Source organism: Bombus fervidus, chromosome 15 (assembly GCF_041682495.2).
Source record: "Bombus fervidus isolate BK054 chromosome 15, iyBomFerv1, whole genome shotgun sequence".
Lineage (NCBI taxonomy): Eukaryota > Metazoa > Arthropoda > Insecta > Hymenoptera > Apidae > Bombus > Bombus fervidus.
The window spans coordinates 3,059,580-3,072,742 of record NC_091531.1 but is presented as its reverse complement, the minus strand read 5'-3'; the positions used below and the strand labels follow the sequence as shown (position 1 = coordinate 3,072,742).

General features: G+C 42.7%; 1 protein-coding gene and 1 long non-coding RNA gene across 3 annotated transcripts; both read right to left on the bottom strand.

The window, feature by feature from the left end:
* Positions 1 to 725: 725 nt before the first annotated feature.
* On the bottom strand, positions 726 to 1,578 carry LOC139994723 (uncharacterized). Its single transcript, XR_011801703.1, has 2 exons — positions 1,487 to 1,578; positions 726 to 1,081 (listed from the first exon to the last, which is right to left on the bottom strand). It is a non-coding gene; the product is annotated as an uncharacterized lncRNA (long non-coding RNA).
* A 2,354-nt stretch (positions 1,579 to 3,932) lies between these two features.
* On the bottom strand, positions 3,933 to 13,038 carry LOC139994631 (uncharacterized). 2 transcript variants are annotated; one of them, XM_072017475.1, is made up of 10 exons: positions 12,490 to 13,038; positions 9,266 to 9,333; positions 8,815 to 9,181; positions 8,453 to 8,633; positions 7,688 to 7,725; positions 7,403 to 7,597; positions 6,979 to 7,297; positions 6,242 to 6,828; positions 5,362 to 6,019; positions 3,933 to 4,411 (listed from the first exon to the last, which is right to left on the bottom strand). In XM_072017475.1, the coding sequence occupies exons 1-10, from the start codon at positions 12,510 to 12,512 to the stop codon at positions 4,040 to 4,042; spliced, it is 2,808 nt and encodes a 935-aa protein (XP_071873576.1). In that variant the 5' UTR covers positions 12,513 to 13,038; the 3' UTR covers positions 3,933 to 4,039. The 2 variants fall into 2 exon arrangements, with proteins under 2 accessions (XP_071873576.1, XP_071873575.1); XM_072017474.1 differs by having other exon boundaries at positions 7,403 to 7,725.
* Positions 13,039 to 13,163: the final 125 nt, after the last annotated feature.

Genomic DNA, 13,163 nt, shown 5'->3' with positions numbered 1-13,163 from the left:
TACATATTAACCCTATCATATCACCCTATCGCATCACACATATGCAACACATTCTAAAAGCCGCTGAGATTGTTTATTTGTTATTTTCTATTATTATACGTACATGTAAAAATATATATTACGTTACGTAACAAATTTACGTTTGAAAATTTGAAACTTGAGATGTGAACAGTGACAAATCTCGACTAAACGTCGTTTCATATGCATCGAGCTGATGGTTTAAGATTTGATGTAAATTGCATTTTCAAGTTTGGTTGTTGAACTTTCGAACGTTCGCGGGGAGACGCTATTTCGAAGAAGCGCCAACAGGAGTCGTAAATTTCCGTTACGATTTGAATAATCGACGCCATGAATCGATCGATCTCTTATTTCTTTTGGGATAATAAGGGTGGTTGAGTAAGTATAACGCTGATATTAACAGGTTATAATATATATTTTAAAAATCCAACAACTTCAATGTGATACAATGTTACGTCTGAGACTCCTTTCGTGTTGGCGACTGTGATGATGTATCTTCTGTCGATCGACTGTCTTCGACTTGGCGAATGTGATGACTTGACTTCTGACTCCTTCTATTCCTCGAACTGTATTTTAACTCGAGATGGTGTTAACTAACTATTCGCTCTTACAGTAGCGGACAAAAGTTTAAGACAAAATGGAAGAAATAAATAATTGATTTATTTTCCATAAAAAATATAAATACAGTGTTGTATTTTTGGCATTAACTAATTAGACATTTGTTTGTACACTTACAAAAAAAATTTCATTTTGATATTTTGCTCAGTAGATAAGTTATAAAAAAGGAAGGAAATCTGTATAATATTTCGTCGGTCAAAAGTGTAAGATTACACAAAAAATATTAATTTTTGGTAAGAAAATATACACAATTTTTGTTTAAATTCAATATTTTGTCCAATATCCGTTATTTCTTATCACTTTGGTACATTTTCTTGGCATAGAATCTATTAATTTTTCACATTGATCTACCGTAATATTACTCCAAGCTGTTTCAATTGTAAAGTTCATTTTAATTTTTTGCTTTATAACCTTGTACTGTCTTTTTTATGATGCTCCACAAATTCTGGATTAATTTAATGTCTGGTGATTGCAACGGCCACGGCAGCACGGTAATATTTTCTTCTTCAAAACAGTTTCACAACCCGAGCCGTGTGCTTCGGATCATTATCATTTTGAAAAATAAAATCATCACTCATATTGTTGCGTGCAAAAGGCAACATCGTGTTCTTGAGTATGTCCATGTATTGAAAACGGTCCATAATTCCATTGATACGACATATCGGACCAGGGCCGCCTCGAGAAAAACACGCCCACACCATAACGTTTCCACCACCATGTTTAAGAGTTTTTGAAACGCACTGTGCTTTCAAACTTTTACCAATTCCACGTCTAACATACCGTATCCCGTCAGAAGAGACGCGATTGAATTTCGATTTGTCCTAAAACAACACCTTTTGCCAATCTTCACTTGTTTAGTGCTTATGAGCTTTAGCAAATGCAAGTCGTCTTTTTCGATTCCTAGAGCTCAGTAGTGGTTTCTTTTGGGGTCTTTGTCCTCTCAAGTTAGTGCTCTAATCTTCTCCTAACAGTTACAGCACTAATTTGTGTATTGTTTTTATAGTTTATCTGCGCAGAAATATTATTTGCACTACGAAAACGATCTGTAGCGGCATTCGACAACAAATACCGCCACTAGACATTAGCTAGCACCGAACAACAATAGCGCAGTGATTAACGGCTTAAGTTATGAACGTTCGGTACCCAGGTTCAAATCCCGGTGCCCGTAGTCCGATATTTTTCTTCCAATTCTATACAATAATTAGGAAGTAAATACCATAGACCCCCCAGCAGCGAGCGACATCTACAGCCAATTATACAACTATCACGGGCCTAGTCCGCCACATAATTGGTGACCCCGACGTGATCGACAGCGAAAAGGGTGTGTAGGTTGTGCGACCGTGATAGCGCGCTACCATAGAGAGATATACTTCCATCATCACGAATCCCTACGGCTGTGGCAAGCTTGGACCTTACACCATTACGACGAACACGGAACGGGCCCTTCCATCTTCGGCAAACTCTCGACGCCTCACCTCCGATCAACGCACAAAGCAGGTGACACACAGGATACAAGACCGACGACTGAAGAACACCACGGGCCTTGCGATGCTCACAAGGATCCACAGATCCTTTTCGCTCAATCGATAAACCCGGCGATCCATTTTCAGCGTTGTTTTTCGTGGTCTTCCGTTTTTCAGTTGATCGTAATACACGCTTACCTTTAAATATTTATACCAAGCTTGCTTACAAGCAGTTTCTGACCTGTTCACTATATTTGCTATTTCGGTGAAGGTTTTACTTTGCTTTCACAGCCTTACAATTTCTTCCCTTTCGTTTTCAAGTCAATTCTTTGATTTACCCATAGCCTGTTCCTACCTAAATGAATTTTAAGCAATAAAAGGTACACTAAACAACGATTTTGACATTCCAGAATCAAAATGTTCAAAAAACTGTACTCATATTTACGTTTTACATAGATCGTCTTAAACTAATGTCCACTGTTTACAAGTGCTAAGCGGTAACTAACTGTTGTAACTCCTACATTGTTTGTATTAAACAACTTGACGGTCTGAGGTTACGAAGGTCAAAACATACAGCTATGTTGTTCCAAAGAGACAAACCGAATAGAAGAACAATATGCGTATAAGATGTTTGTAATCCGGTTTACAAATCATCATCTTAAACTTTTGTCCGCTACTGTATGTTATTACGAAGGAAAGCTCAGTATGGGTGTGCCCTTTGAACGAAGAACGCGGATTCGTTGTTCACACTTTTCGTCAGGAAAGTGAGCGTAACGATCTGCGATGCCTATTTGGTGATGATCCACGTTAAAGAATGAAGATAGGGGGAGGAAGTCTCCTACCAACGTGACTCGTGCGTGACATTGTTCATGGGAACAACCAGCTTTTCCGTTAGACAAATACTCGCTTTTCCCGTTAGGTAATACCCGCTTTCTCCGTGATTTTTAAGAGCGAATAATAATCCCAAGAACTGTTTTAAGTACCAGTCACAAACAGAACATACTTACAGGATTGCAGATTTCGTTAAAAAGATTCTGTTTATGGTGGTTCCTTAGGTTTATTGAGCGTCTGAATTACGGTACGTGGGCCTTTGACTGTCCTTAACAGTTGTCCTTAAATCTTTTTTCAGAGAACTTACGATGAAAATTAAAAGGGAAACAGAGTGACGATATATCTGAGTTTACATATCTTTAATTGCAATATCATATTTACAGCGTATCATGGAACATTGTAATTACAGAAACATTGTCTTACGATACGACGCGAGTTGTATATCGTTCTAAAAGTGTGGAGTCGAATGCGACCACGTATCGCTTTAGCAAAGTGCATCTGACGATATCTTTCTACGAGAATCGCGTTTATTTATTAAATAAAGATAAGAAATCGCGTTATTATCTTCAATAGCGGTCGCATGATATTCGTGCGCGCACATTCAATGAAAATTCTCTCAGTGAAAACCGGAAACGGTTTTCATCATGTACGTACTTACATCCACCGTCTAATTCATACGTTCGCTCTATACGCATGACAAAAAAAACATGTCAAATATTTTTTCCATAACTACGACATCATACATAATTTTTCTCAAAATTTGCGATTTACACCCGAGGGATGGCCCCTCGCCTCGTCAGCAGTTTTCGAGATTGTCGTTCGATCGAGATAAACTAACGCGACAGAATTTCCCTTTTCTCCTACAAAATTCGAGCTGAAAAATGACACGAATACTGAAGATTCAGGAACGATGCGATCTTTACTATCTTAAGCCTTTTCTTCTCGAATTCTCGCGTCAATTTTCGCGATAAGAGCTTCTCTGTCGGCCTCCCCTCAGATTCGTAATTGATCGCGTTTTCAAGTAACTTTGATCCTTCTCGATTCCGACTACGACGAGGAATAGAAACGGCTCGATGGATAGATAGGATCGTTCGTTTAATTATTCACTGTTACTCCCGCGAGATGATTTGACCAGGTCGTCGCGGCGTTATCCTGCGCCTAGGCGCCAAAAGTCCACCGAGTCCTCTGGTTTCCTCGTGTTTTGTGCTCGCTGCTGTGCTCGTTTCAGCCGATATGGCTTCGGTCGCCTCTGTTTCGCTGGAACTGTCTGCTTCCTCGGACGCTTCCTCCTGGCTAGATTGGGCAACTGGTGCCTCGGTTACCTTGCGACGTGGCAACAATGGCGATCTTCTCGATGCTAGCGACACTGGTGCTCTGGTAGTTGTTTTCGGATGTACTTGTAGTCTGTTTCGATTTCGCAGTTTGTTTAGTGGATTCACAGTGGTGGAACGCGTTGGCGGCGGGCTGGTCTCTGCCGGTGCCTGGATAAAGAAATATTTTGAGCGAATGGAGAAATTGTTAATAGTACAACGCACAAGCGTTGGAAGATTTTCACGAACCGCTGTATTTTCATAGCCATAACCAACATTTTCATGGTGTATCGTGTATCGACTGTTGAATTACACACCGATGCCCGTGCAACTTTTCCAACATGCAAGAATAATTGAACGTGAAATTGACTGACTGAAATTGACGACAAGAACCATGCAAGGCATTCGTCGTACGCAACTGGCACACGAAAGACGAGAAACAGACGCGAATTAGTGTCAAAGTATGCACGGCATGTGACATTTTGCGAAAGGGCATTTAGTGAAAGCGAAATGCAGAGAAGTTTGACCGAGGGACATTCAGACGCCGTATTTACTAGCAAACGTGTTTACGAACAGTGTTTACAAGGTATCTTACGATTTTCTCGCCAACAGCAGCATAATCCAATATTACAGAGTACTATAGAAAATGTATAGTATCTTCTGTCTACCAAACTGTTCAAGACACTGTATGAATATATCCCAAATATAAGTTTTGTTAATTTTTCACGGAATCGGCATTGTGTACCGCCATGAAACGATAAATCTTCGCGTTTCCTTCTGGGTACAATGCTTCTTCGTTTTAACTCTCCGCCTGCATACACCGGTTTGTCCGTATTTTTCTTACTTTTTTCTGTACTATAAAAACGTAGCGATAAAAACAACTGTTTTATTTCTGCGTTTTATTATGAAACTTCAGACTATTGGGAGAGTGTTTAAGAATTTTGGGTGATCCCTCGAAACACGAGAACTTAAAATAAACTACCTAAGGATTTAAACTACCGTCGTATGCAGGCGACGCCAGTAAAGAGAAGGTTGCAGACGGAGGGAGACTTAAAAACCGTTGGATGTTTCTGCTGCTGCGCTGTGTATCATCGATCGTGTGTAGGACCCTTAAAACTCACCTCATGAGTCTCCTCTTCGGTCCCCTCTCCCGCTGGCTCATCGATAGACGATTCTTCCTCTTTATCCGCAGGCAGCGGCGTGGTAGTCGTAGTGGTCGTCGAATGACCCGGTTTGCTTCTCAGATTTATCCTCGCTCCAGGTTTAATGACTGGTCTGACTCCTGTGGCCGGAAGTCGCCCACGAACAGTAGACTTTGGCGCGGTTGTAACAGATTCCTGCGCGGTTTCCTTCGCTGTTTCCGAGCGAGTCGACTCCTGGCTCTCCTCGCTAGCGTTTGGAGCATTCGTAGTCGGTCTTCCACGTCGCCGATTGATGTTTAATTTATTGAAAGACGGTCTTGATATTCCTGACGGTCCATTGGAGGCGGCGGTCGACCCACCATTCGACGTGGCTGGTGTCGTCGACGAGACGGATCTCGTGGATCCAGTGCCACGGAATCTGCTACGAGTACTGGAGGAAGGACGTTCCGCGTGCACCGAGCTGGAACTCTCTTTCTGCACCGCGTCCTCTTCCACGGACGCTTGTTTTTGTCCAGGACGGTTTCTCTTGAAACCACCGCCGTTCGAACCGTTTCCTCCGAAGCGGTTTCGCGTACGCTGCGTTGGTTCCGCCGGAGCTTCGGTGGTTGTCGTACTTCCGCCTCCGTTGGATTTGAATCTGGAGAAGGAAATAAGACGCTGTTGAATCTGAATCTAGCAAAGAAAATTGTCTTCCGCTTGCGAGTGACTCGCGCACGGTACCATAAATTTCACATCTTAATTTCTATTAATATTCAAAGACGACTATATTCATATTCGACGATTTTTCCCAATGTCAAAATCGCAACGTTAAGGAATCAGATCGTCGTACAAGAATCCTTTGTTTAAAATCTTTTCCTACCTATTTCTGGAACCTGTAGTTCCCCCTATTCCTGGCCTCCTGAACTTTCCCCTGCCAGCAGGTGCCTGAGTAGTTGTAGTAGTAGGAGGTTCGGTCGTCGTAGTCGTAGTAGTCGTGGTGGTACTAACAGTAGTAGTTGTAGCAGCCGTAGTAGTCATCGGTTCGGTGGGTGACGCCGCAGTGGTGATCGTCGTGGGTTCCAGGGTCACCGTGGTGGCGGACATATCCGTCACAGCTGACAGATCGGTAGTAGCTTCCTCGTTAGAGATCGTCGATTCGTCTGACGAAGAGTCGGTAGCTTCGCTGCTAGACGCGTCCACCAAATTATTTTGACCCTGTTGCACGAAAGCGTACAAGTCGAGCGCCACTTTGTCCATCGAAGACGGATACTCTGTGGTTGGATCTTCCGTGGCAGTTGAAGCGGTGCTTGCCGAGGTCGTTGAAGAGGAATCCGAGTCTTCGTATTCTTGCTTCTCCAAGGATGGTTGTTTGTCTCTGCTCTTCTCTGTTGACGAAGACGTTTCTTCCGTTTGTTCTTCTTTCTCTTCGCTGCCGTGCGAGGATCCTCTGACTGCTTCGCCTTCGGTCTGCAAGGAAATATAATTACACAGCTGTTTGGGATACGCTCAACGGATAATTGCTATGAATTCTATCTTTAGTTATACGAGTTGTAGCATTAATATAAAAGAAAAATACACGAAAAAAAGTAAAAATAAATGAAACGGTGTGATAATTACTTGAGGCGACATTGTGGTGATCGGTCTCCTCCTAGTCGTGGGAGCGGGCACGTCCTCGACCAGCTCTTCTACAGGAGCAGGTTCTTGGACCCTTTGTGGTCTGCCGCGTCCTCTAGCTGTCGCTCTCTCTTCTCCATTGTCCTCGTTCGGAGTAACACCGAGAAATCTGACGGGTCCCTTAGGTAGAACCTGAGGAAACTCTGGACCCTCTTGATGCGTTCGAAAACTGCTCGAGTCAACGAGGTCTAGACCAGGTCTAGGACGATTCCCACGGGTTCTAGAAGGCTCCGTGGTCGCCGTGTTGTGATTCGATCGTGATCTGTTGTCGTACGAGTTTGTAGCTATATTTATTACTCGAATAGCAGCGCGAAGGAAAAATGGAAAGGAAAGGGACGATGGTTAAGGTTTCGCACGAAACACGCACCTAGGTGGAAATCTAGTGTTCGTTGGTAACCTTTCTTCGGAGACATCTTCCGCATCGACCAATTGCCTGCCTCTGTTGTTATTGCGATTTGGTATCACTTCGTTGCTGGCAGGTTCCACCGTGCTGGACCTTTCCACGTTACTGTACTTGCTTCTGTTGGCGGAGGATCCTCCGCGTCTAGGAGCGGACGTAGTTCTAGAAGGAACGTCGTAAGAATTGGTGACAGCAGAGTCCGCTGTACCCGCTTTGTTCTCGTCCTCCTCGTCATAGTAATAGTATACGTACTCGTATTCGTAGTCCTTTCCGTTCGGTCCTTTCTTTACCTGTTGTAGCCACAGATTTGCGTTAATTCTGTATAGATATTAGGTTGTCCGAAAAGTTTCTTTCGTTTCACAAGGTGATAATAGATGAACAATAATTTCTGTTGTATATTATTTTACTGAATTAGGTATGATCCATTTCGTTCTATTTCTATTACTATGTTCGCGCATAATTCAATAAACTGATATGTGGCAGCACTCGGCAACAATGTACATCGCCGAAGCGAAGTGCCTAATGAGTCATCAATATCCCAACGGTCCTTCCGTCGAATATTCGAGAAGGAGGCGCGCGTGGCAACGATCGCGAACGCCTAACGGACGCGTGGATGGTGGGAATACTAAGGGGGTGACAAAAAGAAAAGAATCGAATCCGATCGACAGTTAGGTTCGAACCAGGAAGCGAAAAAGTCGAACTGTAACCGGGCAGCGAGATTGACTAGCGAAACCGAGAGCGATACGCGACGCGATAAAAAAAAAAAAAAAAACACTTGTTAGTAAATATATTGTTGACCTAAACACCGAGTGATTATTTAACGTACTACACCCAATATCACCTCAGATATAAAACAAAAAATTGTGCGTCTATTATTTCCTTATAAAATGAAATAAACTTTTCGGACAATCTAAACGAGAAAAGTTTCTTCGACCTATGACTTTTATCGGTTGGTCAGCGCGAGAAATAACCGGCTACTGGACGTAAGAACGCGTTAAAATGGAGAGGGATTGTCACCTGGATACGCGAATTCGTTCCAGCGGGCACTAAACTGACGTCGCTGAAGTCGCCAAAGTTGCGTTCGTGGAACGACGTTTCTTTACCATCGTCACGGATGATGTTCACCGGGACGAAATCGAAAGCACGCGCCTCGCGTGGCGTCGTGAGAACCGGCATCATGGTAGTCGGATACTCGTCGCTGAAATTCGATTTCGAAAACGAAATTCGATGGTCAAATTTATGCAGACTCAACTTTAACATTTCAAACCACTGCTACGACTTTCACATATTTATCCAAGTTTTTTTTTTTTACGATAATTGTTCAAGTGAGTTGGCAAATCGGTGTAATTGTAAATCGTTGAAACAGCAAATGTCTTTACCTGACGTGCACTCCAGGAATGACGGAGTCTTTGTTACTCTGTAGCCGCGATCTGTGCGTATCCGATCTTCGAATACCATCTTCCTGAAGGACTCCGGTGTCGCCGAAGTTTTCCAATTCAACGCGAACCTGCCGTTTCGCGTTGTTACCGTTAGTCGCTTTGTCTTCGTCGACGAAATCGAAACGTCTGACTGGATCCAGATCGCCCAGTTTCTTATCGAAACTCTCGAACTTTGGTATAACCTTCTTAGTGTGTTTCCCGTGCTTCGAGATCGTTTTTCTTTCCACGTCGACCACGTCGTCGTCGTCCTCGTCGTAATCCGACGGCCGTGCGATGTTCTCCGGCACTTTGTGCGAGGTTACGAATTCTACCAACGTTAGGAAAAGAAAGCAACGTGAGAGACGTTGCTCGAATAATCGAACGCAGTGGAAAATAAGAAAAGACGTATTACCTTCGATGGACACCGCTTTACTTCGAGGTCCATTGTCTGCCAGTGTATTTGCGATGGTACAGGATATCCTGAATTAACAAGAATTCCACTTTTATTACCATTCTCAATTCGTTTGCTTAACCCTTGAAGACTATCGTGAAAGTTGGCTTACGAAAGTATTCGAACGCTTAATTGCTAATTAATAAAAAAAAAAAAAATAATTCTAAACCAGGCAGCTAGCAAATTAATTTGGTAGCGTGCAATGGGTTAAGATCGTAGCGAAATCAAACGCATTATCTCCGAGAAACCCGTACAGATTCTACCACGAGACAACGCTCGGTATGGTGAAAGTTCGTGCCTGGCCGGTGAGCTGGAAGCTGCAACCAACTTGGCTTGTCCTTTTTCAACTCGTACTCGATCTCTAAAACTACCGATAAGCTCCCTTAGACTTAAAGTTCAACCGCAAATTTATCAGTTTTGTCAATTTAATTGCGGGAAAATGCACGATTGACGGATCATTTGTGTCCATAATTTCATTCAGATAAATGATAGCAAATGGCGGATTTAATTTAAACAAATAGTAAATGTGTAGCGTTTGTATGCGATCATTTCTCTACTCTTTTTTTTTTTTTTTTATTTAAACAATTAGAAACTATATATTCCGAGATTATTTCTCAGTACAATTGGACTTTGTTCATCATCCAATAAATTGCAATTATTCTTTTATTATGTTTCCCAATGAACAAGTGGAATTACTAAATAAAATACTAAACGACATTGGGCAGAGAAACTCGATATCCGCGATTGTCTAATTTTTTAATTTAAAAAGGACGAGCTACTCAAAACTTTCACCTATGATGACCTTTGAAAGTTGGAAAAAAAAAAGTAATTGTACGAGTGAATTAATGATTCGCGAGAAAATATTGCCAATGAATGCGAAATGATGGGAGAAATCATTTTGGTAATCGATTTTGGTTCGCGAAAGGATGAATTTTTCTGACGCGCGAATAATTTAATTGAAAGAAAAAGTCAAGGTCGTCTAGTAGCGTGGCTGAGAATACGAGCGCGACCTCGTCCTCCTTTGGCTCAAGGTTGTTTGCACGGATTCACGCAAAGGTCCGAAAATTTCATACGATATCGACATCCATCGATCCGCTCTTATCGTTAGACGATCTTGTCGCTGATCGAACGAGAAGCAAATTTGTAAAAGCGTCGATTCAAAAGGGTAATTTGATGATGCACATACGTCGGCCGATTTGGCGAGACGAGACGAGAATCCCACGAGAAGAGGGAGAAAAAAGAAAAAGAAAAGATGGAGCAGCTACAAGGAAACGAGTTATCCACAAGGTCGATCGGTTACGATCGATTACCTCTGTCGATGAAGGAGAGCCGCTACTGTAAAATTAACCCTCTGACAGTGTAATAAAGCAACGGATTTTTACGTACAGTCAGCCAGAAAAATCCACATCTTCCACTGATAATTCGTGAGACAATTTATCTCGATGAAAATTTTATCGGATCGCTTGATCGTAGAAGATTTGCTCGGATAAAAATTGTATCTATTGGGTTGGCAATACCATCTATTGACAAACTCTGCAATCATTTAGTTACCAACCCAATATTAGGACGAACGAAACACCTAGAAATATTTCGCCGGACGCGAGATACGTTTGCAAGCTTGTTTTACACGTGCAATTGTAATATCCGATTTTACAATGAACTTTTACTCGGCATCCGAAAGTTTATCGCTCTCTGGCAAAGTAATTGTTTTAGCAGATTAATAATGCGAAGAATACATGGTTTGCTGTTCTCGTTAAACAAAAAAAAATAATAGTCGTGCGAAATATTCGAGATCCTTTTCCATTGTATGCGCTTCGCTGTGTTTCCGTTCGATAGAAAGTCGATGGCTTCGAACAGTTGTACCGCGACATTTGCGAACACGATCGAAAGCAACGATATATGTATATCCTGTCTCTTGCGTGTACGATCGATCGATCGATCGAACGCTGATCCTACCTTTAGATAAATAAATATTATCGTAATTGAACAAATTGTTGTGGGAAAAATCAGATTTTTATTTTCGCCTGGTTACCGACCTATCGATTTAAACACTTTCATTTTACCAAGCGAGAGCCTGGCGGAAAAAAATCTCCTATCTGCTTGCATCATCTTAGTAGGTTTATCGAGATTTAATTAAATCAGATTTAGAAGAAGATGGTATGCGGACTACGAAGAAACAGAGAAGATTTTAAGACGAAGTTTTACGAGAGAGATGGAAAGGTTGAGCTCGGGACGCAAGCACAGCGATAGAATTTAGCGTGTTTCCATATGGAGAAAGCTGTCTCGCTCACAAGCCACTATCTACGTAAGCATACAACGTGTATACGCGGTATCTGCAGTGGCACGAGACACTCGCGTTACGTAACTCACAACATTACCGCGAAAGCCTATTTGAAAATCGGCAAATATTTTTTGTCCCACCGATGCAACGTAATTTTATGAATCGCGCGTTAAACAGCTTTGCAAACGTTCGAGGATGTAATCGAGAGAACTTTCTATTTAACCTGTTTTCCACTGTTGCGCAAATCGCATGGAGATGTTGGAGCAACGAGAAGAAAAAAAGGAAACCACATTTCCCTATATATTTAATACGACTTTTTCGATAATTAATCTTTCTCCCATCGAGATTCGTCGATCAGAGAAATTTCGTTCACGTCAATTTCGTAGAATACAGAAATTCTCGTCGCATTGAATTTTTACATTCGTCGATACTTTTCCCACGAATACGGACGCTGCAACGACAGTGGAATCGGCTGTTAGCACGAAATTCTACCTTCCTCTTGCCATGAAAATTTCTCCACATACGCGAGATATACTGATTGTTCAGCAAAATTTGCGAGATATGCCGGAAAAGGGAAACACGAGCAGCTGAAAGAGCCGAGAGAAGAAAGCCACGCGGACTGTTTTTTCCAGACTACGTTACCGGTTAATCACCATTCTCGGCAGACGTCGTTAGCAGCGCGGACGAAAACTTGCCGAAAATGAAAACAGCAGCGCGATAATGTCACTGCGCCCCATTAGCCGCGCTTTCGAGCGCGACGGCTTGCGAAATAATTTCCAATGCTGCACCGTGTCGATCCGTGATTTACCATCGACGTCGACATTTCCATAAAAACATATTCCTTCGAACTTTAAAGTTCAAGGATGTTCAAAGTCGAAGAAACACGATATACAATTGTACTTACAAAAGAGCGAATTTGATCCACATGTTGACTTATTCTGCACTTCTTCTTGCTCTCGCTAGTTCCTCGACGATGTAAAGTAGAAGATGTGGTGGTGCACGTTGGTCGAGCAACCTTCGAAACTTCGCACCAGCGAATACTATCGTAACGGAAGAAACGACCGTAGAATACTGGCAACACGTTTTGTCACCGGACACTCGCGATCATCGTTGCCCTTTCTTCTCGACGACACTCGTCTTCCAGCTGCGACGATCCGAGAAACGAGCCGTGTCTCTCCGACGAACGCCACGACCTGTACCTTCGATACGTTTCACGCGTTCTCTCTCTCACTCTCTCTCTCTCTCTTTCTTTCACTCTATCTCTCTCTCTCTCCCTCTTTTTAACCCGACGTGACACGCAGAGGACTGTCCGACTATGTTGTACGAAACTACGAGAAGAGAGATACGGATATGGAAAAGGAGAGAAAGAGAAGCGGAAAAAGACCACCGGTGTATGTATATATAAAAGTAAGAGGTAGTCGAAGGACGTGGTGAGGGTATGAGAACGGCGGCGAATGCAGGCCTCTACTTATACGCCACCCACCACGGCCACCTGGAGTACACCCCACCAGCCCATGAAAACTGGACACCACGTAGTCGAACTCGACTCGATGTACGCCACTCGAGAACGAGACTCAA

Excerpts from the sequence above, each read along its gene's own strand:
- LOC139994631 (XM_072017474.1), bottom strand. The coding sequence starts at position 12,512 with ATGTGGATCAAATTCGCTCTTTT. Across the intron at positions 9,334-12,489 it reads TGGATCAAATTCGCTCTTTT|GATATCCTGTACCATCGCAA; the intron begins GTAAGTACAATT and ends TTGTTAATTCAG. Across the intron at positions 9,182-9,265 it reads TAAAGCGGTGTCCATCGAAG|AATTCGTAACCTCGCACAAA; the intron begins GTAATACGTCTT and ends TAACGTTGGTAG.